This window comes from Manis javanica, chromosome 6 (assembly GCF_040802235.1).
Source record: "Manis javanica isolate MJ-LG chromosome 6, MJ_LKY, whole genome shotgun sequence".
NCBI lineage: Eukaryota > Metazoa > Chordata > Mammalia > Pholidota > Manidae > Manis > Manis javanica.
Genome location: NC_133161.1, coordinates 88,789,834 through 88,814,032, shown reverse-complemented (window position 1 = coordinate 88,814,032; position 24,199 = coordinate 88,789,834). Strand labels below are relative to the sequence as shown.

General features: G+C 37.4%; 1 protein-coding gene across 3 annotated transcripts in view; it reads left to right on the top strand.

The window, feature by feature from the left end:
• Positions 1 to 23,732, top strand: part of PUS7 (pseudouridine synthase 7) — a 123,829-nt gene extending 100,097 nt beyond the window's left edge. Inside the window, exons 16-17 of one of the 3 annotated variants that reach the window (XR_012132373.1) lie at positions 3,689 to 3,826; positions 4,362 to 23,732. Coding sequence is in view for 1 of the 3 variants with exons in the window: in XM_073239002.1 (XP_073095103.1) it covers positions 3,689 to 3,714 (26 nt within the window). In the remaining 2 variants the exon portion in view is untranslated. Of the gene's footprint in view, positions 1 to 3,688 lie in introns of all 3 variants that reach the window. The other 2 variants (XR_012132374.1, XM_073239002.1) reach the window with 2 other exon arrangements.
• The last annotated feature ends 467 nt before the right edge of the window (positions 23,733 to 24,199 follow it).

The following is a 24,199-nucleotide window of genomic DNA, read 5'->3' as shown; positions in this document are numbered from 1 at the left end:
CTGAATAACAGGCCCCACAGGAGACACACATAACTCCAGAAACAAGAGAATTTAAAATTGTCCTAATTCATATACTCAAAGGGTAGTGCATCCATCAAACAGCAAGTCTGCAATGAAAGGGGATTAATTAGACAACCGAAAGAGTGGTTGACAAAATCTCGTGGCAGATTGGAAGGATGATGAAGTGTATTGACTGAAGGCTGAGTATTTCGGAGGGCAAAGCAGAAGAAGCCTCTCAGAACAGTGAAAAAGCAGACGGGGGATGTGGCCATATAAGAAGGGGAAAGAAAGACAAGGGCATGGAGAAATAAATAATAGAAAATTTCCTCTAACTGAAGGAAAACATGACTCACCAAGCATATCATTTAGGACTAATTAGAAAGGTCCACACATTCTGATGAAATTTCAGAAATCCGAAAATCTTCCAAAAAGGGAAATAAAAGGCCATGGCACTTGTAGAGTATCCAAATCAGGTGGATTTCAGATTTCTCATCACCAAATGCTGGAGGGCATCAATCAAATATGGAGACAAAATAAGAAGATGTTGAGACACAGAGATAATTCAGTCTCCCTACATGAGAAATAAAAATAAATCCAGCAAAATAAAAATAAATCCAAAAAAGGAAGATGACATGGGAGTAGCAGTTAGAAATTAAAGCATAATACAGCTAATGATACTAGACATAAAATAAAGTAGGGTATTAGATATTGATATTTGGAAGATTCTCCTTTTATTGCCAAAATGCTAATGGCATAGGGTTATATTTTCCCTCTTTTAAAAATGGTTCCAATACACTATTTGTTTCTATAATAATATTTGTATATTCACAACTCCTGTGATACTGCTTCTTTGGTTTTCCTCTTAGGATTTGTTAATTCAACAAATGGTTATTGAACACTTATTAGACAGGAACTATTCTGGGCACAGAATATTCAGTGAACACAACAAAACTCCCCACATGTACTTACTGTCTCGTGGGGAGACACAGTAAATACCTAAGTATATCATGTTGAATTACATAAATACTATGAAGAAAATTAGACTAAGACAGAGTGAAGGGAATGGAGGGGAAGATAAGTCAGTCGGGAAAGTCCCCTCTGGGGAGGAGGCATCTGAGCTGGGATCAGAATCAGGTGAGAGTGCACATGAAGAGCAAATGCAGGCCCTGAGGCTTGCTGTGGGAAAGAGGAAATTTAGCTATAGATTTAAGTAGATAAGCACTGTAAAATTACTGTCTTGACAAAGTAAGACAAACTGCAGCTAGCAAAAATTAGCAATAAACAATAAATGGATTTACTGACTTTTGTTTTCTTTGCATAATTCATTTCTAGTTTCATACCTTTATGGTCTGAGAAGCTGGTTGGTACAATTTCAATCTTTTTTAATTTACCGAGGCTCTTTTTGTGGCCTAGTATATGATCTATTCTGGAAAACATTCCATGTGCATTTGAGAAGAATGTGTATCCTGCTGCTTTTGGGTGTAGAGTTCTGTAGATGTCTGTTAGGTCCATCTGTTCTAATGTGTTGTTCAGTACCTCTGTCCCCTTACTTATTTTCTGTTGTGTTGATCTGGAGTGAGTGGAGTGTTGAAGTCCCCTAGAATGAATGCATTGCATTCTATTTCCTCTTTTAATTCTGTTAGTATTTATTTCACATATGTAAGTGCTCCTGTGTTGGTGCATATTTATAATGGTTATATCCTGTCGGACTGACCTCTTTATCATTCTGTAAATGTACTTCTTGTGATTTTCTTTGTTTTGAAGTCTATTTTGTCTGATACAAGTACTTCAACACCTGCTTTTTTGTCCCTGTTAGTTGCTTGAAATACCTTTTTCCATCCTTTCACTTTTAGTCTCTATGTCTTTGGGTTTAAAGTGAGTCTCTTGCAGGCAGCATATAGACAGGTCTTGTTTTTTTATCCATTCAGTGACTCTATGTCTTGATTGGTGCGTTCAGTCCATTTACATTTAGGGCGATTATCGATAGGTATGTACTTATGGCCATTGCAGGCTTTAGATTCATAGTTATCAAAGGTTCAATAGTAACTTCCTTACTATCTAAGAGTCTAACTTAACTCACTTACTATGCTATTACAAACACAATCTAAAGGTTCTTTTTTTTTTCTCCTTTTCCTTCCTCCTCCATTCTTTATATATTAGGTATCATATTCTGTACTCTTGTCTATCCCTTGACTGACTTTGTGGGTAGCTGATTTAATTTTGCATTTGCTTAGTAATTAACTGTTCTACTTTCTTTACTGTGGTTTTATTTTCTCTGGTGATAGCTATTTTGCTTTAGGAACACTTCCATCTATAGCAGTCCCTCCAAAATACACTCTAGAGATGATTTGTGGGAGGTAAATTCTCAGCTTTTGCTTATCTGGAAAATTTTTTTTTTTTTGGTATCTTTAATGTACAATTACTTGAACAACATTATGGTTACTAGACTCCCCCTATTATCAAGTCCCCCCCCCACATACCCCATTACAGTCACTGTCCATCAGTGTAGTAAGACGCTTTAGAATCATTACTTGTTTTCTCTGTATATACTGCCTTTCCCATGTCCCCCCCTGTAACATAAATGCCCATTTTTCCCCCTTATCCCTCCCTTCCAATCTATCTTCCCCAGTCCCTTTCACTTTGGTAATTGTTAGTCCATTCTTGTGTTCTTTGAGTCTGCTGCTGTTTTGTTCCTTCAGTTTTTGCTTTGTTCTTATACTCCACAGATGAGTGAAATCATTTGATCCTTGTCTTTTCTCCACCTCGCTTATTTCACTGAGCATGATACCCTCTAGGTCCATCCATGTTGTTGCAAATGGTAGGATTTGTTTTGTTCTTATGGCTGAATAATATTCCATTGTGTATATGTACCACATCTTCATCCATTCATCTACTGATGGACATGTAGGTTGCTTCCATGTTTTGGCTATTGTAAGAAGTGCTGCAGTAAACAAAGGAATGCATATATCTATTTGAATATGGGATCTTGTTTTCTTCAGGTAAATTCCTAGGAGTGGAATAACTGGGTCAAATGATATTTCTATTTTTAGTTTTGTGAGGAGCCTCCATATTGATTTCCATAACACTTGGACCAATTTACATTCCCACTAACTATGTAGGAGGGCTCCCCTTTCTTAACATCCTCACCAGCATTTCTTGTTTCTTGTCTGTTGGATGTTGGCCATCCTTTTTGGTGTGAGGTGATACCTCACTGTCATTTTTATTTGCGTTTCCCTGATGATTAGTGAAGTGGAGCATCTTTTCATGTTGGCCATCCGTATTTCTTCTTTGGAGAAGTGTCTGTTCAGGTCCTCTGCCCTTTTTTTTTTTTTTTTTTAATTTTTTAATTAAGGTATCATTGATATACAATCTTATGAAGGTTTCACATGAGCAATGTTGTGGTTACTACATTCACCCATATCATCAAGTCCCCCCCCACCCCATTGCAGTCACTGTCCATCAGCATAAGATGCTACAGAGTCATTACTTGTCTTCTCTGTGCTATACTGCCTTCTCCATGAACCCCCCCTACATTATGTGTGCTGATCATAATACCCCTGAATCCCCTTCTCCCTCCCTCCCCACCTCCCTTCCTCACCCCCTTCCCTTTGGTAACCACTAGTCCCTTCTTTGAGTCTGTGAGTCTGCTGCTGTTATAACACTCTTATCACTCATGAAATCCCAACAGTTAGAAGCTCCATTTCAAGAATCTAGGACAAAGACCAGAGGAATTCTTTATTGTCCAACAGCAGATATCTCTAAATTTACTGAGGATAACTTTTTGATGCAAAATGGAATTCCAATAGGAGTCAGCCAGACTCAGAAGGTAAGCACATACCTTTAAGTCATTTCTAGAAACCTCAGCATGGTATCCATGGTTGGGATAACAGTGACCTAGCACCCCCACAGATGCTCACTAGGGCTGGATCTGAGCATCTGAGTTCTTCAGGCCGGGCAAAAAGATTCTACCTTCTTATCCTCTGCCCTTTTTTTAATCAAGTTGTTTTTTGTGTGTTGAGGTGTATAAGTTCTTTATATATTTTGGACGTTAGCCCCCTTACAAGGTAAATTGTTGGCAAACATATTCTTCCTTACTGTAGAATACCTTTTTGTTCTGCTGATGGTGTCTTTTGCTGTACAGAAACTTTCTAGTTTGATGTAGTTTCACTTGTTCATTTTTTATTTTGTTTCCCTTGCCCAAGGAGATGTGTTCAGGAAAAAGTTGCTCATATTCAAGAGATTTTTGCCTATGTTTTCTTCTATGAGTTTTATGGTTTCATGACTTATATTAGATCTTGTTCCATTTCGAGTTTACTTTTGTGTGTGGAGTTAGACAATAATCCAGTTTCATTCTTTTACAGGTAACTGTCCAGTTTGCCAACACAAGTTGTTGAAGAGGCTGTCACTTTCCCATAGTGTATCTATGGCTCCTATATCGTATATTAATTAGCCATATATGTGTGGGTTTATATCTGGACTCTCTATTCTAGTCCATTGATCTATGGGTCTGTTCTTGTGGCAGTACCAAATTGTTTTAATACCACGGCGTTGTAGAAGAGCTTGAAGTCAGGGAGCATAATCCCCCCAACTTTGTTCTTCTTTTTCAGGATTACTTTGGCTATTTGGGGTGAGTTTATTGATCTTCATAGAAGGAAATCAATGGATACAATGTGACATTTATAATTTAAGAAAGAATTACTTTATTTATAGACAAAAAGGTAGCCAGTAGGGAAAGTAGAAATAACAGGTAAGTTGAACCACAGGAGGTAAAATGGGGAGACGCCAGCGGATATATTACAAAGTATAATAAATCACTTATATGCCAGGAAGTAAAAAAAGAAAACCATCTAAAACGTAAGTCAGGATACAAATATGAAAATATTTAAATGTTATAATGTTAATGATCTAAGAAATTGAAACTGGAAACTACGAACAGTGGCTGTCTCTATGTTGCCCAGGGAATGAGGGAGGATAGAGGTTCATCTTTCACTTTCTTCCCTTCAGTACTACAGTTGTTTCTGCCTTTTCTTTCTTTTTACCTTGCATGCATAGCTATAATTTGGAAATCATTTAAAAATAATAGAGAACCTGTTTTGTTCCAAAAAACATTTAAACTAACTTAAAAATGCAGATTTCAATAATAATAATAATTAAATGTGTTCAGGAAGGAGGGGAAACCAAAGAAAGAGTGAAGCTAGGATAACATCAGTGTTTTTAAACTAAGATATTTGTGACAGATTATTTTCATGGCTTAGCCATTAAAAGATTAATGCTCTGATGAGTATTTCTTGAAATTCTGTTAACTGAAACAGAAAATTCCTTCTTTGGAGATAATGATCCACTAGAGATATCTGAGGGAATGAGCCAGATGTCCTTGACCAACACAACTTGTCACTTTTGAAATCTAACCTGCTTTTCTAAATTGAATGTAGGTGATAAGAAGATGATGACTTTGTTGTGATATATGTATATAAATCTGGAAAAATGAAGATCTGAAATGTAGGCTATCTACTTTTTTTCATTGGTCAACATTTTGTGTGTGGCTTAATATGACGACAGAAGATTTTGGTCTTTTCAGTGCAGAAGTTGTCATGCCAGCAGAAGGGACATGGCCGTAACACTGTGGGCAGCCATACTTCTTCAGTGAGCCCTAAGCAAGGTGATGTCAGCCTACAAGCTATCATGGAGAAACTCAAGGTCACACTGACCATTTTTCAGATGAGGAAAATGAAACCCAGAGCAGCAATCGAGTTGGGCCAGAGAGAGCACCCCCTTGCCCCCAGCTCCTCATGTGGTGTTCTTTCCTCGAGCCTTTGTTCTCAAAGCAGGCAGTCCTGCCTCAGCATTTTGAAGATGTGTGGGGGCATTGTCTATTGTCACGTGATTGGACAGCTCTACTGGCATTTTAATGCCTGGAAACCAAAGATACAAGATACGGTGGAATGCCTAATGAAGTCTTGTCTTTCACCCCATGCAACTTTCAAGTGTCCTGTCAGATGTAGATAGAAAACCTGTTGATCTGAGCATAGGAAAAAACTTTATTTTAAAAATAAAAACAAGTATTTTTACACATTTTTAATATACCCTGTATTTCCCAAGAATGCAGTTATCATGTATATGAGAGAAAAAATTGACCATGTTGTTTTGAATTTCAGCAAAAGTTTTCAGCATTTCAGAAAACCGTATTCGTATTACCTTTGTCAGCACCATGCAGGGTTTTGATGCACCACAGATGTACCCATATCACTCTGCCCTAGTAGCTTTCACACTTGCTGTGATTCTACATTAAAATGCAATCTGATTATTTCATTAAGCTGGCTTTATGGACATTTACATATTGAGATATCTAGTTCCTTCATTTCTACTTTATAATAGAATTGAAGCATTATATTGATCCTTTATGAGATTATATTTGAGGAGAAATATGATCAAGGAATTTCCATTATGGGTAGAATAATTAAAAGGGCATTACAAAATATCTGTAATAATAACTTTGGACAATAATTCCAAAATTGATCTACAGATTCAGTGTACTCCCTATCAAAATCCAATTACTTTGTTTTCAGAATGGACAAGTTCTCCCTAAAATTTATATAAAAATGCAAGGGACCCCAAATGGCCAAAACAATCTTGAAAAAGAAAAAGTTGGAAGACTCATATTTTCTGATTTCAAAACTTACTACAAAGCTATAGTAAAATACCACACAAACAACGTGGTGTTGGTATAAGGACAGACATATGGATCAATGGAATAGAACTGAGACTCCAGAAGTAAATCCATACATCTATGTCAGTTGATTTTGGGCCATGTTCCAAGTTCATTTAATGAGGAAAGAAGAATCTCTTTCAACAAATGGTGCTGAGACAAATTCAGATTGACAAAGACTCTCTCTTTGACCTAACTGTAGGCAGAATCTTCACCTGTACACCTCAACTTTCAATATCTATCCTTGTTGGGCTGCATTACCCAGTTTTAGCAAGAATCTTTAATTCAGTTTGGAAGGAACTTGCATACTTATTATCAAGTCAAATTCCCTACTCCCCACCATCCCACAGGTGATCTTGCTGACCTGGCTTCAGGAAGAATCCTGTCAAGTCAGTTTAGCCAGAATCTCCCTTTACCCCAGATGTTTCCTTTTAGTAATTTTCCATCTACTGACACCCCCCAGACTCTGCTCCTGGGCTATAAATCCCCACTTTTGCATATTGCATTTGGAGTTGAGCCCAATCTCTTTCCCCTATTGCAAAACCCCAATGTAGTAGTCTCTCAAAATTTTCCTTATTTTCTTTAGCAAGTGTCAGAATAATTTTTTCTTCGGCAAAATCCACATCCAAAGCATGAATTTGGCTCCTTTCCTCACACCATGTTAAAAAAATTAGCTCATAGTAGACTAAAGATATAAGAATTAAAATTATTAATCTCTTAGAAGAAAGCATAGGCATAGATTCGGCAACAGTTTCTTAGCAGGACACCAAAAACACAAGAACAGAAGAAAAAGCAGATAAATTAGACACCATCAAAATTTAAAACCTTTTGTGCCATCATAGGACACTATCAGTCAAGAAGGTGAAAAGATAACACCAAGAATGAGAGAAATATCTGTAAATCATATATCTGATAAGGGTCTAGAATGCAGGACATACAAAGAACTCTTACAACTCAACAATGAAAGACAAACAATCCAATTAAAAAATGGGCAAAGGATTTGAATAGACATTTTTTAAAATTAAAGTGTTGATATACAATCTTACATTATTTCAAATGTACAGCACAGTGGTTCAACAGCAACCCACATTATTAAATCCTTACCCTCTCTAGTGTGGTTACTGTCTATCAGTGTAGAAAGATGTTACAGAATCATTGACTATATTCTCCATGCTGTACTACCATACCCATGACCAATTTATGTTGTGATTGCAAATTATTGTTTCTCTTTATCCCTCTCACCCTTCCCCAAACCTGCCCCAACCTCTTCCCCTTGGTAACCACTAGGCACTTATCAGTGTCTGTGAGTCTACTGCTATTTTGTTCCTTATGTTTTGCTTTGTTTTTATATTCCTCAAATAAGTGAAATCAGATGGTATTTGTCTTTTCCACCTAGCTTATTTCACTGAGCATAATACCCTCTAGATCCTTCCATGTTGTTGCAAATAGCAGGATTTCTTTTCTTTTTATGGCTGAATAATATTCCATTGTGTATATGTACCACATCTTCTTTATCCATTCATCTATTTATGGACCCTTAAGTTGCTCCCATATCTTGGCTATTGCAAATAGTGCAGTGATAAACATAGGGGTCCATGCAAATTTTTGAATCAGAGATTTTGTTTTCTTCGGGTAAATTCCAAGGAGTGGAATTATTGGATTGAAGTATATTTCTATTTTCAGTGTTTTGAGGAACCTCCATACTGCTTGGATAGACAGTTTAACAAAGTACAGATGGTCAGTATGCTGATTAAAAGATGTTCAACATCATTAGCCTTCAGGAAAATGCAAAGCAAAACCATAATGTGATACTACTTCATACCCATTAGGATGGCTATAATTTTTTTAAAATAATAATAATTAGAAGTGTTGGCATAGAAGTGAAGAAATTGCAATCCTCATTAATTGTTGGGGGAAATGAAAATGCTGTAGCAGCTGTGCAAAACTTTGGCAGTTCCTACATTAAGCACAGAGTACCATATGACCTAATATTTTCACTTGTAGTTATATACACAAGAGAAGTAAAAACATAAATCCACACAAAAACTTGTACATGGATGTTAATGGAAACATTACTTGTAATAACCACAAAGTGCAAACAACCAACTCATAAATGGATAAAATTAGTATATATACACACATGGAATATTAGTCATAAAAAGGGATGAAATCCTGATATATGTTACAACATGGATGAACTTTGAAAACAGTGCTAAAATGAAGGTAGCTAGACAAAAAAGGGCCCCATATTGTTTGATTCCATTTATACAAAAGGGCTAGAATAGGCAAATTCATACAAAGTATATTAGTGATTACTAGCAGGTGGGGAAAGGAGAATTGGAAATTACAGGGTTTCTTTTTGGGGTGATAGAAGTGTTTTAGAATTAGATCATGGTGATACTTGTACAACATTGTGAATATAATAAAAACCCACTGAACTGTTCACTTACCTGGTTAAAAGGGTGAATTTTATCTTAAAAATTAAAATAATAAGCCCATAACATGTTATATTTTTATAGAAGTAACTAAGTCTTTTTGATGTCTGGTCTAACAATACAGGTGGATTCTCCCATCTGCTTTTGCATTCAGTGTGTTTGAGTGTGTTGTTTTGGTTGAAGGCTATAAACACTATCTGGCTTTAAACAGAAATGTAGCTGCAAAGCAGGGACTTACTGTATTAGAATGTTTAAAATTTGAATATTTAATATTTAAAAGACTGATCATACAGAATGCTGGTGATAATTCAGAGCTTCATAGCTCTCATACTCTTGCTAGACAGATTGTAAACTGGTACAACCACTTTAGAAAACAATGTGGTAGTTTCTTTTTTTTTTTTTAAGGTATTGTGGATATATACTCTTATGAAGGTTTTACATGAAAAAACAATGTGGTTACTACATTCACCCATACAATCAAGTCCCCACCCATACTCCATTGCAATCACTACATCAGTGTAGTAAGATGCCACAGATTCACTATCTGCAATCTCTGCGCTTCACTGTTTTCCCCATGCTCCAACACCATATTTACTAAACATAATACCCCTCAGTCCCCTTCTCCCTACCTCCCCACCTGCATTCCCACACCCCTCCTCTTTGGTAACTGCAAGTCCCTTCTTGGAGTCTGTGGGTCTGCTGCTGATGTTTTGTTCCTTCAGTTTTCCTTTGTTCTTATACTCCACATACGAGTGAAATCATTTGGTACTTGTCTTTCTCCACCTGGCTTATTTCATTGAGAATAATATCCTCCTCCATCCATATTGTTGCAAATGTTAGGATTTGTTTCTTTCTTATGGCTGAATGGTATTCTATTGTGTACATGTACCACATCTTCTTTACCAATTCATCTACTGATGGACACTTAGGTCGCTTCCATATCTTGGCTGTTCTAAATAGTGGTGTGATAAACATAGGGGTGCATATGTCTTTTTGAATCTGAGAAGTTGTATTTTTGGGGTAAATCCCTAAGAGTGCAGTTCCCAGGTCAAATGGTATTTCTACTTTTAGTTTTTTGAGGAACCTCCATATTGCTTTCCACAATGGTTGAACTAGCTTACATTCCCACCAGTAATGTAGGAGGGTCCCCCTTTCTCCACATCCTTGCCAGCATTTGTTCTCACTCTTTTCGATGCTGGCCATCCTAACTGGTGTGAGGTGATATGTCATTGTGGTTTTAATTTGCATTTCCCTGATGATTAGTGATGTGGAGCATCTTTTCATGTGTCTGTTGGTCATCTGAATTTCCTCTTTGGATAACTGTCTCTTCATATCCTCTGCCAATTTTTAATCGGGTTATTTGCCTTTTGGGTGTTGAGATGCATGATTTCTTTATATATTTTGGATGTTAACCCCTTGTCAGAAATGTCATTTACAAATATATTCTCCCATACTGTAGGATGCCTTTTAGTTCTGTTGATATTGTCCTTTGCCTTAGAGAAGCTTTTTAGTTTGATGTAGTCCCATGTGCTCATTTTTGCTTTTGTTTCCCTTCCTCGAGGAGATGCGTTCAGGAAGAAGTTGCTCATGTTTATAATCAGGAGATTTTGCCAATGTTGTCTTCTAAGAGTTTTGATTTCATGACTTACATTCAGGTCTTTGATCCATTTTGAGTTTACTTTTGTGTATGGGGTTAAACAATAATCCAGTTTCATTCTCTTGCATGTAGATGTTCAGTTTTGCCAACACCAGTTGTTGAAGAGGCTGTCATTTCCCCATTGTACGTCCATTGCTCCTTTATCATATATTAATTGACCATATAGACCAACATTAATTAACCAACTTGAACCATTTGTTCCAGTTCGTTGAAGAATGAATGCTATTGGAATTTTGATAGGAATTGTATTGAACCTATAGATTGCTTTGAGCAGGATGGGCATTTTAACAATATTAATTCTTCCTATCCATGAACATGGGAAGTGTGTCCATTTATTGGTATCTTCTTTCATTTCTCTCATGAGTGTGTTGTAGTTTTCAGAGTATAGGTCTTTCACTTCCTTGGTTAGATTTATTCCTAGGTATTTTAATCTTTTATTGCAATTGTGAATGGAATTGTTTTTCTGATTTCTCTTTCTGCTAGTTCATCATTAGTGTATAGGAAAGCAACAGATTTCTGTGTATTCATTTTGTATCCTGCGACTTTGCTGAATTCAGATAATTAGTTCTAATAGTTTTGGAGTGCATTCCTTAGGGTTTTTTATGTACAGTATCATGTCATCTGCAAACAGTGACAAATTAACTTCTTCCTTACCAATCTGGATGTGCTTTATTTCTTTGTGTTGGCTAATTGCTGTGGTGAGGACCTCCAAAACTATTGAATAAAAGTGGATAGACTGGGCATCCTTGTCTTATTCCCAATCTTAAAGGAAAGGCTTTCAGCTTCTTGCTGTTAAGTATGATGTTGGCTGTGGGTTTGTCATATATGACCTTTATTATGTTGAGGTACTTGCCCTCTATCCCCATTTGTTTCAGAGTTTTTATCATGAATGTATGTTGAATTTTTTCAAATGCTTTCTCAGTGTCTATGGAGATGATCTTGTGGGTTTTGTCCTTCTTTTTGTTGATGTGGTGAATGATGTCGATGGATTTTCTAATATTGTACAATCCTTGCATCCCTGGAATAAATCCTACTTGATCATGGTGGATGATCTTGTTGATGTATTTCTGAATTCGGTTTTCTAATATTTCGTTGAGTATTTTTGCATCTGTGTTCATCAGGGACATTGGTCTGTAATTTTCTTTTTTTGTGGTGTCTTTGCCTGGTTTTGGTATTTCAGTGATGCTGGCTTCGTAGAATGAGTTTGGAAGTATTCCCTTTTCTACTTTTTGAAAACTTAAGTAGTATGGGTATTAGGACTTCACTAAATGTTTGATACAATTCAGCAATGAAGCCATCTGGTCCAAGAATTTTGTTTTTAAGTAGATTTTTGGTTACTAGTTCAATTTCGTTGCTGGTAATTGGTCTGTTCAGATTTTCTGGGTCAGCTTTGGAAGATTGTATTTTTCTAGATCATTGTTCATTTCTTCTAGGTTATCCAGCTTGTTAGTATATAATTTTTCATAGTATTCTCTAATAATTCTTTGTATTTCTATGGTGTCCGTAGTGATTTTTCCTTTCTCATTTCTGATTCTGTTTATGTATGGAGACTCTTTTTTCTTGATAAGTCTGGCTAGGGGTTTATCTATTTTGTTTATTTTCCCAAAGAACCAGCTCTTGTTTTCATTGATTCTTTCTATTGTTTCAGTCTTCTCATTTTATTTATTTCTGCTGTAATCTTTATTATGTTCCTCCTTCTACTGAGTTTGAGCCTTGTTTGTTCTTCTTTTTCTAGTTTCATTTATTGTGAGTTTAGACTGTTCATATGGAATTGTTCTTCTTTCCTGATGTAGGCCTGTATTAGAGTACACTTCCCTCTTAGCATGGTCTTCGCTGCATCCCACCGATTTTATGGTGTTGAATTATTGTCATTTGTCTCCATGTATTGCTTGATCTCTGTTTTTATTTGGTCATTGATCCATGGTTATTTAGAAGCATGTTGTGAAGCCTCCATGTGTTTGTGGCATTTTTCATTTTCTTTGTGTAATTTGTTTCTAATTACATACCTTTGTGATCTAAGAAGCCGGTTGGTACAATTTCAATCTTTTTTAATTTACTGAGGCTCTTTTTGTGGCCTAGTATATGATCTATTCTTGAAAATGTTCCATGTACACATGAGAAGAATGTGTACCCTGCTACTTTTGGGTGTACAGTTGTGTAGATGTCTGTTAGGGCCATCTGTTCTAATGTGTTGTTCAGTGCCTCTGTTTCCTTATGTATTTTCTGTCTGGATGATCTGTCCTTTGGAGTGAGTGGAGTGTTGAAGTCTCCTAGAATGAATGCATTGCATTCTATTTCCCCTTTTAATTCAGTTAGTATTTGTTTCACATATGTAGGTGCTCCTGTGTTGGGTGCATACATATTTATAATGGTTATATCTTCTTGTTGCATTGATCCCTTTATCATTATGTAATGCTCTTTGTCTCTTGTTACTTTCTTTGTTCTGAAGTCTATTTTGTCTGATATAACTACTGCAACTCTTGCTTTTTTAAAAATATATATATATTTTTTTATTTTGTTATTAATCTACAACTACATGAAGAATATTATGTTTACTATGCTCTCCCCTACCCCAAGTCCCCCCAACAAACCCCATTACAGTCAATGTCCATCAGCATAGTAACATGTTGTAGAATCACTACTTGTCTTCTGTGTTGCAAAGCCCTCCCCTTTCCCCCACCCCCCATATTATACATGCTAATCATAATACCCCCTTTCTTCTTCCCCACCCTTATCCCTCCCTACCCTCCCATTCTCCCCAGTCTCTTTCCCTTTGGTAACTGTTGGTCCATTCTTGAGTTCTGTGATTCTGCTGCTGTTTTGTTCCTTCAGTTTTTCTTTTGTTCTTATACTCCACAGATGAGTGAAATTTGTCTTTCTCTGCTTCGCTTATTTCACTGAGCATAATACCCTCTACCTCCATCCATGTTGTTGCAAATGGTACAATTTGTTTTCTTCTTATCGCTGAATAATATTCCATTGTGTATACGTACCACATCTTCTTTATCCATTCATTTACTGATGGACACTTAGGTTGCTTCCATTTCTTGGCTATTGTAAATAGTGCTGCGATAAACATAGGGGTGCATCTGTCTTTTTAAAACTGGAGTGCTGTATCCTTAGGGTGAATTCCTAGAAGTGGAATTCCTGGGTCAAATGGTAAGTCTATTTTGAGCATTTTGAGGGACCTCCATATTGCTTTCCACAATGGTTGAACTAATTTACATTCCCACCAGCAGTGTATGAGGGTTCCCCTTTCTCCACAACCTCGCCAACATTTGTTGTTTGTCTTTTGGATGGTGTCCATCCATACTGGTGTGAGGTGATATCTCATTGTGGTTTTAATTTGCAATTCTCTGATAACTAGCGATGTGGAGCATCTTTTCATGTGCCTGTTGGCCATCTGAATTTCTTCTTTGGAGAACTGTCTGTTCAGCTCCTCTGCCCATTTTTTAATTGGATTATTTGGTTTTTTGTTGAGGTGCATGAGCTCTTTATATATTTTGGATGTCAAGCCTTTATTGGATCTGTCATTTACAAATATATTCTCCCATACTGTAGGGTACCTTTTTGTTCTATTGATGGTGTCCTTGCTGTACAGAAGCTTTTCAGCTTGATATCGTCCCACTTGTTCATTTTTGCTTTTGTTTTCCTTGCCCGTGGAGATATATTCATGAAGAAGTCACTCATGTTTATGTCCAAGAGATTTTTGCCTATGTTTTTTTCTAAGAGTTTTATGGTTTCATGACTTACATTCAGGTTTTTGATCCATCTTGAATTTACTTTTGTGTACAGGGTTAGACAGTAATCCAGTTTCATTCTCTTACATGTAGCTGTTCAGTTTTGCCAGCACCACATGTTGAAGAGACTGTTATTTCCCCATTGTATCTCCATGGCTCCTTTATTGAATATTAATTGACCATATATGTTTGGGTTAATGTCTGGAGTCTCTAATCTGTTCCACTGGTCTGTGGCTCTGTTCTTGTGCCAGTACCAAATTGTCCTGCTTACCGTGGCTTTGTAGTAGAGCTTGAAATTGGGGAGTGAGATCCCCCCCAACTTTATTCTTCTTTCTCAGGATTGCTTTGGCTATTTGGGGTCTTTGGTGTTTCCATATGAATTTTTGAACTATTGTTCCAGTTCGTTGAAGAATGTAGTTGGTAATTTGATAGGGATTGTATCAAATCTGTATATTGCTTTGGGCAGGATGGCCATTTTGACAATATTAATTCTTCCTAGCCAAGAGCATGGGATGAGTTTCCATTTGTTAGTGTCCTCTTTAATTTCTCTTAAGAGTGTCTTATAGTTTTCAGGGTATAGGTCTTTCACTTCTTTGGTTAGGTTTATTCCTAGGTATTTAATTTTTTTTGATGCAATTGTGAATGGAGTTGTTTTCCTGATTTCTCTTTCTGTTGGTTCATTGTTAGTGTATAGGAAACCCACAGATTTCTGTGTGTTGATTTTGTATCCTGCAACTTTGCTGTATTCCAATATCAGTTCTAGTAGTTTTGGAGTGGAGTCTTTAGGGTTTTTTATGTACAATATCATGTCATGTGCAAATAGTGACAGTTGAACTTCTTCTTTACCAATCTGGATTCCTTGTATTTCTTTGTTTTGTCTAATTTTCATGGCTAGGACCTCCAGTACTATGTTAAATAACAGTGGGGAGAGTGGGCATCCCTGTTTTATTCCCAATCTCAGAGGAAAAGCTTTCAGCCTCTCGCTGTTCAGTATGATGTTGGCTGTGGGTTTATCATATATGGCCTTTATTATGTTGAGGTACTTGCTCTCTATACCCATTTTGCTCAGAGTTTTTATCATGAATGGATGTTGAATTTTGTCGAATGCTTTTTCAGCATCTATGGAGATGATCGTGTAGTTTTTGTCCTTCTTTTTGTTGATGTGGTGGATGATGTTGATGGATTTTCGAATGTTGTGCCATCCTTGCATCCCTGGGATGAATCCCATTTGGTCATGGTGTATGATCCTTTTGATGTATTTTTGAATTCGATTTACTAATATTTTGTTGAGTATTTCTGCATCTACGTTCTTCAGGGATATTGTTCTGTAGTTTTCTTTTTTGGTGTGGTCTTTGCCTGGTTTTGGTATTGATGATGTTGGCTTCATAGAATGAGTTTGGGAGTATTCCCTCCTCTTCTATTTTTTGGAAAACTTTAAGGAGAATGGGTATTATATCTTCTCTGTATGTCTGATAAAATTCTGAGGTAAATTCATCTGGCCCAGGTGTTTTTTTCTTGGGTAGTTTTTTGATTACCGCTTCAATTTCTTTGGTGGTAATTGGTTTGTTTAGATTTTCTGTTTCTTCCTTGGTCAGTTTCAGAAGGTTGTATTTTTCTAGGAAGTTGTCCATTTCTTCTAGGTTTTCCAGCTTCTTAGCATATAGGTTTTCATGGTAGTCTCTAATAATTCTCTGTATTTCTGTTGTGTCCTTCGTGATGTTTCCTTTCTCATTTCTGATTCTATTGATGTGTGTTGATTCTCTTTTCCTCTTAATAAGTCTGGCCAGAGGCTTATCTGTTTTGTTTATTTTCTCAAAGAACCAGCTCTTGGTTTCATTCATTTTTTCTATTGTTTTATTCTTATCAATTTTGTTTATTTCTTCTCTGATCTTTATTATGTCCCTCCTTCTGTGGACTTTAGGCCTCATTTGTTCTTCTTTTTCCAATTTTGATAATTGTGACATTAGACTATTCATTTGGGTTTGTTCTTCCTTCTTTGAATATGCCTGGATTGCTATATACTTTCCTCTTGAGACTGCTTTCACTGCGTCCCACAGAAGTTGGGGGTTTGTGTTGTTGTTGTCATTTATTTCCATATATTGCTGGATCTCTATTTTAATTTGGTTGTTGATCCATTGACTGTGTAGAAGTGTGTTGTTAAGCCTCCATGTGTTTGTGAGCCTTTTTGCTTTCTTTGTACAATTTATTTCTAGTTTTATACCTCTGTGGTCTGAAAAGTTGGTTGGTAGGATTTCAATCTTTTGGAATTTACTGAGGCTCTTTCTGTGTCGTAGTATGTGGTCTATTCTGGAGAATGTTCCATGGGCACTTGAGAAGAACGTGTATCCTGTTGCTTTTGGATGTAGAGTTCTGTAGATGTCTATTATGTCCATCTGTTCTAGTGTGTTGTTCAGTGCCTCTGTGTCCTCACTTATTTTCTGTCTGGTGGATCTGTCCTTTGGAGTGAATGGTGTATTGAAGTCTCCTAAAATGAATGCACTGCAGTCTGTTTCCTCCTTTAGTTCTGATAGTATTTGTTTCACATACGCTGGTGCTCCTGTGTTGGATGCATATATATTTATAATGGTTATATCCTCTTGTTGGACTGATCCCTTTATCATTATTTAATGTCCTTCTTTATCTCTTGTTACTTTCTTTGTTTTGAAGTCTATTTTGTCTGATACTAGTACTGCAACACCTGCTTTTTCCTCCCTATTGTTTCCTTGAAATATCTTTTTCCATCCCTTCACTTTTAGTCTGTGCACGTCTTTGGGTTTGAGGTGAGTCTCTTGTAAGCAGCGCATAGATGGGTCTGGTTTTTTTTTATCCATTCAGTGACTCTGTGTCTTTTGATTGGTGCATTCAGTACATTTACATTTAGAGTGAGTATTGATAGTTATGTATTTATTGCCATTTCAGGGTTTAGATTCGTGGTTACCAAAGGTTCCAGATTACTTTCCTTACTATCTAAGAGTCTAACTTAACTCACTTAATATGCTGTTACAAACACAATCTAAAGGTTCTTTTCTATTTCTCCTTTTTCTTCCTCCTTCATTCTGTATATATTTGGTATCAAATTCTGTACTTTTTGTCTATCCCTTGATTGACTTTGGGGATGTTCAATTTAATTTTGCATTTGCTTCGCAATCAGCTGCTCCAGCCTCCCTACCGTGGTTTTACTACCTCTGGTGACAGCTATCCAACCCTAGGAACACTTCCATCTATAGCAGTCCCTCCAAAATAGACTGCAGAGATGATTTGTGGGAGGTAAACTCTCTCAGCTTTTGCTTATCTGGACATTGTTTAATCCCTCCTTCAAATTTAAATGATAATCTCACGGGATAAAGTAACCTTGGTTCCAGGCCCTTCTGATTCATTGCACTTAATACATCATGCCACTCCCTTCTGGCCTGTAAGGTTTCTGCTGAGAAGTCTGATGTTAGTCTGATGGGCTTTCCTTTGTATGTGATCTCATTTCTGCCTCTGGCTGCTTTTAACAGTCTGTCCTTATCCTTGATCTTTCCCATTTTAATTACTATGTGTCTTGCTGTTGTCTTCCTTGGGTCCCTTGTGTTGGGGGATCTGTGGATCTCCATGGCCTGATGGACTATGTCCTTTCCCCAGATTGGGGAAGTTTTCAGCAACTACCTCCTCAAAGACACTTTCTATCCCTTTTTCTCTCTCTTCTTCTTCTTGTATCCCTATAATGTGAATATTGTTCCGCTTGGATTGGTCCACAGTTCTCTCAATATTCTTTCATTTTTAGAGATCCTTTTTTCTCTCTGTGCCTCAGTTTCTTTGTATTCCTCTTCTCTAGTTTCTATTTCATTTATTGTCTCCACCACCGTATCCAACCTGCTTTTAATACCCTCCATTGTATTCTTTAATGATTGGATCTCTGACCTGACTTCATTCCTGAGTTCTTGGATGTCTTCCCGTACCTCCATTAGGATGTTGATGATTTTTATTTTGAACTCCCTTTCAGGAAGAGTCACAAGGTCCATATCATTTCAATCTTTCTCGGGAGTTGTATTAACAATTTTACTCTGGATAAGGTTCGTTTGGTGTTTCTTGTTTGTATATGGTGCCATCTAGTGTCCAGAAGCTCTATTCTGGAGCTGTTGAGCCCCTGAAGCAATGTTGGGGGTTGCAGGGGAGCGGTACTGTTCCCCGCCTCCTGGCTGCTGTGCCTGTCTCCACTGCCTGAGCCAGTGGGCCGGTCACACAGGTGTAAGTTTTTGTCCCAGAGCAGCCAGATATGGATCCCTGCTTTCCACAAGCAGCTGGAATCCCAGTCTCTCCAGGAACTCTGCCTGTATTAACTTTCCAACCCAGTAGTCATGCGAGTCTCATGAAAGCACCATGAAATGTAGGTTTGTGCTCCCAGAGCAGGTCTCCTGAGCTAGGTATTCGGCTGTCCCAAGCCTTCCACTCTGTCCCTGCTCCATTTGTGTTCCCCCCACCGGTGGGCTGGGGTGGGGAAAGGGCTTGGGTCCCGTGGAGCCACAGCTCTGGTACGTTACCCGTTCGCTGAGGTCTGCTCTTTTCTCCAGGTGTGTGCAGTCTGATGCCGTCCTTTTTCATGTTGCTCTCTCAGGATTAGTTGTGCCAATTAAATTTTCTAATTGTATCCAGATTTAGGAGGAAGCCTCTGTCTCTCACACCCCCATCTTTAATCCCATCCAACTCCTGCTTTTTTGTCTCTATTAGTTGCATGAAATAACTTCTCCATCCCTTCATTTTTAGTCTGTGTATGTCTTTGGTTTTGACGTGAGTCTTGTAGGCAGCATATTGATGGGTGTTGTTTTTCTATCCATTCAGTGACTCTATGTCTTTTGATTGGTGTATTCAGGCCATTTATATTGAGGGTTATTATCAATAGGTATGTACTTATTACCCTTGCAGGTAATACCTTGCAGGCTTTAAATTCGTGGTTACCAAAGGTTCACGGGTTAACTTCCTTACTATCTAAGAATCTAACTTAACTCACTTAGTATGCTATTACAAACACAATCTAAAGGTTATTTTTTTCTCCTCCTTTTCTTCATCCTGCATTCTTTATATATTAGGTATATCATATACTCTTTGTCTATCCCTTAACTGACTTTGTGGGTAGTTGATTTTATTTTTCATTTGCTTAGTAATTAACTCTTCTACTTTCTTTACTGTGGTTTTATTACCTCTGGTGACAGCAATTAAACTGTAGGAACACTTGCCTCTATAGCAGTCCCTCCAAAATACACTGTAGAGACAGTTTGTGGGAGGTGAATTCTCTCAGCTTTTGCTTATCTGGAAATTGTTTAATCCTTCCTTCAAATGTAAATGATAATCCTACCCGATAAAGTATTCTTGGTTTGAGTCCTGCTTCATTGCATTAAATATATCATGCCACTCCCTTCTGACCTGTACAGTTTCTGCTTAGAAGTCTCAAGATAGCCTAATGGGCTTTCCTTTGTATGTGAGCTTATTTCTCTCTCTGGCTGCTTTTAGTAGTCTGTCCTTATCCTTGATCTTTGCCATTTTAATTATTATATGTCTTGGTCTTGTCTTCCTTGTGTTCTTTCTGTTGGGAGATCTGTGCACCTCCATAGCATGAGAGACTATCTCCTTCCCCAGATTGGGGAAGTTTTCAGCAATTATCTCCTCAAAGACACTTTCTCTTTTTCTCTCTCTCCTTCTTCTGGTACCCCTATAATGCAAATATTGTTCCGTTTGGATTGGTCACATAGTTCTCTCAATATTCTTTCATTCTTAGAGATTATTTTCTCTTTCTGTGCCTCAGCTTCTTTGTACTCCTCTTCTCTAATTTCTATTTCATTTATTGTCTCCTTCCCCATATCTAATCTGCCTCTAAAACCTTCCATTGTATGTTTCATTTCTAATACTGTGTTCCATAATGATTGAATTATCTACTGGAATTCATTCCTGAGTCCTTAAATATTTTTCTGAATCTCCATGAGCATGTTTATGATTTTTATTTTGAAATCTCAGGAAGATTCATGAGATCAGTTTCATTTGGCTCTTTCTCTGGAGTATGTCGGATTTTGCTTTGAACCAAGTTCCTTTGATGTTTCATATTTGTATGTGGTGCCCTGTAGTGCCCAGAAGCTCTACTCTCTGGAACTGCTCAGCCACTGGAGCAATGTTGGGGGTCACAGGGGAGTGGTGTTAGTGTCTGAGGGAGGAAGGAGCTGTTTCCTGCTTCTGGGCTACTATGCCTGTCTCCACTGCCAGAACCAGTGGGCTGAACACAGGTGTAAGCCTGTATGGTTTGAGTTTGTAACTGCTGTAGGCAGGGCTTCCCTCTGTCTGGCCTGACACCAGGGCTGTGGCTGCTGGTTTGCGAGCCAGGTGGGGCTGGCCAGAAGGAAGTTGCAGCAGGCTGTATATCATGGTGGAGGGGCCTTGGTGCTGTATAGCCAGCCAGTGGGATGGAGCAACTGAAGATCATGAAAGTTCCCTACCTGCTGAGCAGAGTGCACCTAGACAATTTTGTCTACCTGTCCTTTCTCCTGAGCAGTATGCTCCGTGCAATCCTTGCCCCTTTAGCAGCCCTCTCACTGTTAAGAAGCCTTTCAGATTGCCTGCCTTTCTTTTGTCCCAGAGCAGCTGAGTGTGGATCCCTATTTTCCACAAGTGTCTGGAATCTCAGTCTCTCCAGGTATTCTGCCTGTCTTAGCTTTACAACTCCCCTCATCACCTGAGCACCTTGCAATGTAGGTTTGTACTTCCAGAGCAGATCTCCAGAGCTAAGTGTTCAGCAGTCCCAGGCCTCCACTCCCTCCCTGCTCTATTTCTCTTCCTCCTGCCAGTGAGCTGGGGTGGGGGAAATGCTTGGGTCCTCCCCAGTCATGGCTTTGGTACATTACCCTGTTCTGTGATGTCTGTTCTTTTCTCCAGGTGTATGCAGTCTGGTGCAGCCTTCTTTCCTGTTGCTCTTCCAGGATTAGTTATATTAATTATATTTTAGCATTATATGCAGTTTTAGGAGGAAGCGTCTGTCTGACCTCTCACGCTGCCATCTTTAATCTGATGATCCAATATGGTAATTTCTTAAAAGTTAGACATGACCTACTATGACCCATAGATCCTAGTGCAATGCATTTACCAAAAAGAAAGAAAGCACACATACAGTGTCTTTTACATGATTATTCTTAGCAACTTTATTTGTAATAGCCAAAAACTGGAATCACCCTAAGTATGCTTCTACAGGTGGATACATATACAAATTGTGATACATCCACACAATGCAATTCTACTCAGCAATGAAAAGGAATGAACTATTGATACACACAACATTATGAATCTTGAAATAATTATACTGAGGGATTGAAGCCACACATAAAAAGAGTACATGCTCTATGATTGCATTGTTATGAAATTTTAGAAAATGCAAACTAATCTATAGGAAGTAGATCAGTGGTTGCTTAGGATTGGGAGTGTGTGGGGAGACTGGGACAGAGGGATTACCACAGGGCATGAGGAAACTTTGAGGTGATGGATATGTTCATCATCTTGGTTGTGATGATAATTTTTCAGGTGTCAAAAGTTAACAAATTGTACACTTCCACATGGAAAGTTTATTGTATGTCAATTGTACCTTAAGCTGTTCAAAAATAAGTAAATAAATGATGGTTTTATAGAAAGAACATTTCAACCAAATATACACATAGATCTTATTTATATTTTATCTTGAATCGTTTGTTAAAATATGCTAAAGACAATGGAGAACATTTGAATACTAACTAGATATCAGATAGGTTAAGGAATCGTTTCTGTTTTTCTGTGTGCTAATGGGGTTGTTATGTTAAATGCTTTTACTCTCACAGATACATAGTGAAGTATTTGTAGATGAAATTTTATGATATCTGGGATTTGCTGAATTGGGGGAAATGATTGGTATGTATGAAATAAGATTAGCCAAATATTACTGTTACTAAATTTAAATGATGATTACATGAGGGATTATACTAATTTTTCTACTTATGTGTATGTTTGAGATTTTCCATAGCATATTTTTTTTGTTTCATTTTTTAAAAGAAAGTTTATTTTAGTTATGCTCCAGAACAGTGGAATGGACTAAATGGCTTCTAATCTTCCCATCTGAGGAAACATCCCTTTTCTTTTAAGTGATGATGTCTGTCAGATGCTATCTGCTTCCTACTAGAAGCAAAATATGAAGTCTAAAGGACACATGGGGTTTTTGACCAATTACTTATGAATCTCTATCCTGATATACTGTTGGAAGCATTGCTTAAAAAAATGAAAAAAGAGCCAGTGGCATAGGGTAAAAATGCTATTTTAAAACTTCTTTCTTCTTGACTCACCCCAAAATCTCAGAGAAATAACCTGTCACTGGGGAATGAACATATCTCTTATTACTTTGAAACTCAAACAAAGCAAATACGTTTTTTTTTTTCTCTCTGAAGGAGAGAAAAGGTGATCTGGTCTTTTCTAACTAGAAACAGTTTTCTAAATTAAAAAAAAAAAAACTGAACCAACTGGAGACTGCTTCTATGGGGCAAATGTAGGATAAGAAAGTATGTCAAAGTATTATTTTCAAGAAGTTAAAAATACGGTCATACAACCAGAAAATGAACGCACGGCAAAGGTTTTTTTCAACTTACCAATGGGGGAACAAACAGCATGGTAAGGCTGGTTCAAAGGATTTTGAGGAACTGGTATTGATGGGCCTTTCAAGAAGGAAATTTTAAATTAGACTGTTCACCTTCCACCTGGATGACTCTACAGAGGATTATGCTAGGGAAAAAAGCTAACCCCAAAAGGTTATATACTATATGATTCTTTTATATAATGTTCTTGAAATGACAAAGTTACAGAAATGGAGAACAGATTAATGGTTGTCATGGGCAAAGAAGGAAGTTGGGTCTTGAGAGAAGTGGGTGTGGCTATAAAATGGCTACATGGCAGATTATGGTAGTGATGGAAATGGTCTGTATCTGGACTCTCTTGATCACTATCCTGGCTACGGTGTACTACAGTCCTGCAAGATGTTACCACCGGGGAAAACTGGGTAAAGGGTACATAGCAGCTCTCTCTGTTATTCCTTACAACTGAATGTAAATCTGTAATGATTGCAAAATTAAAAGCTTAATTTTGAAAAAGGGTTGTTCTGTTAGATACAAAATTGGTTACTATCATATGACAATAAAACCATAACCTTTGGTGTTTTATTCTACCAAATTATTTTAACCTTTAGTGAAGAAAAACCTACACATTAACATGTAAAGTCATAAAATCTAGACCTTTAATCAGTAATGAATAATGAGACCAACAAAGAGACTTCCCCTGAAATGGGGTCAGCAAAATATGTAGACACTGGCCTGTTTTGGGTTAAGAATGGCTTTTATACTTCTAAAGGATTGTAAAACACAAAATCTGAATATTAACTATCTGGATCTTTGGTGAGCATGTCAAACAATGCTTCAAAATGATGTTGAGAAGACATGTTGCTCTCTCTTTGCCACATTTCTGTGTTTGGACACTATTTTTAAACAATTAGAACTAAAAATAAAATGAATTTATGTTCCTTCCTCCCTAACCACCACATTTTCAAAACACCTTCATACCATGTTCATTATGTAATTTCCTATGTGTTTCTTCATCTGAATAATAGTGTCTTCAGGTAGCTTCTCAATTC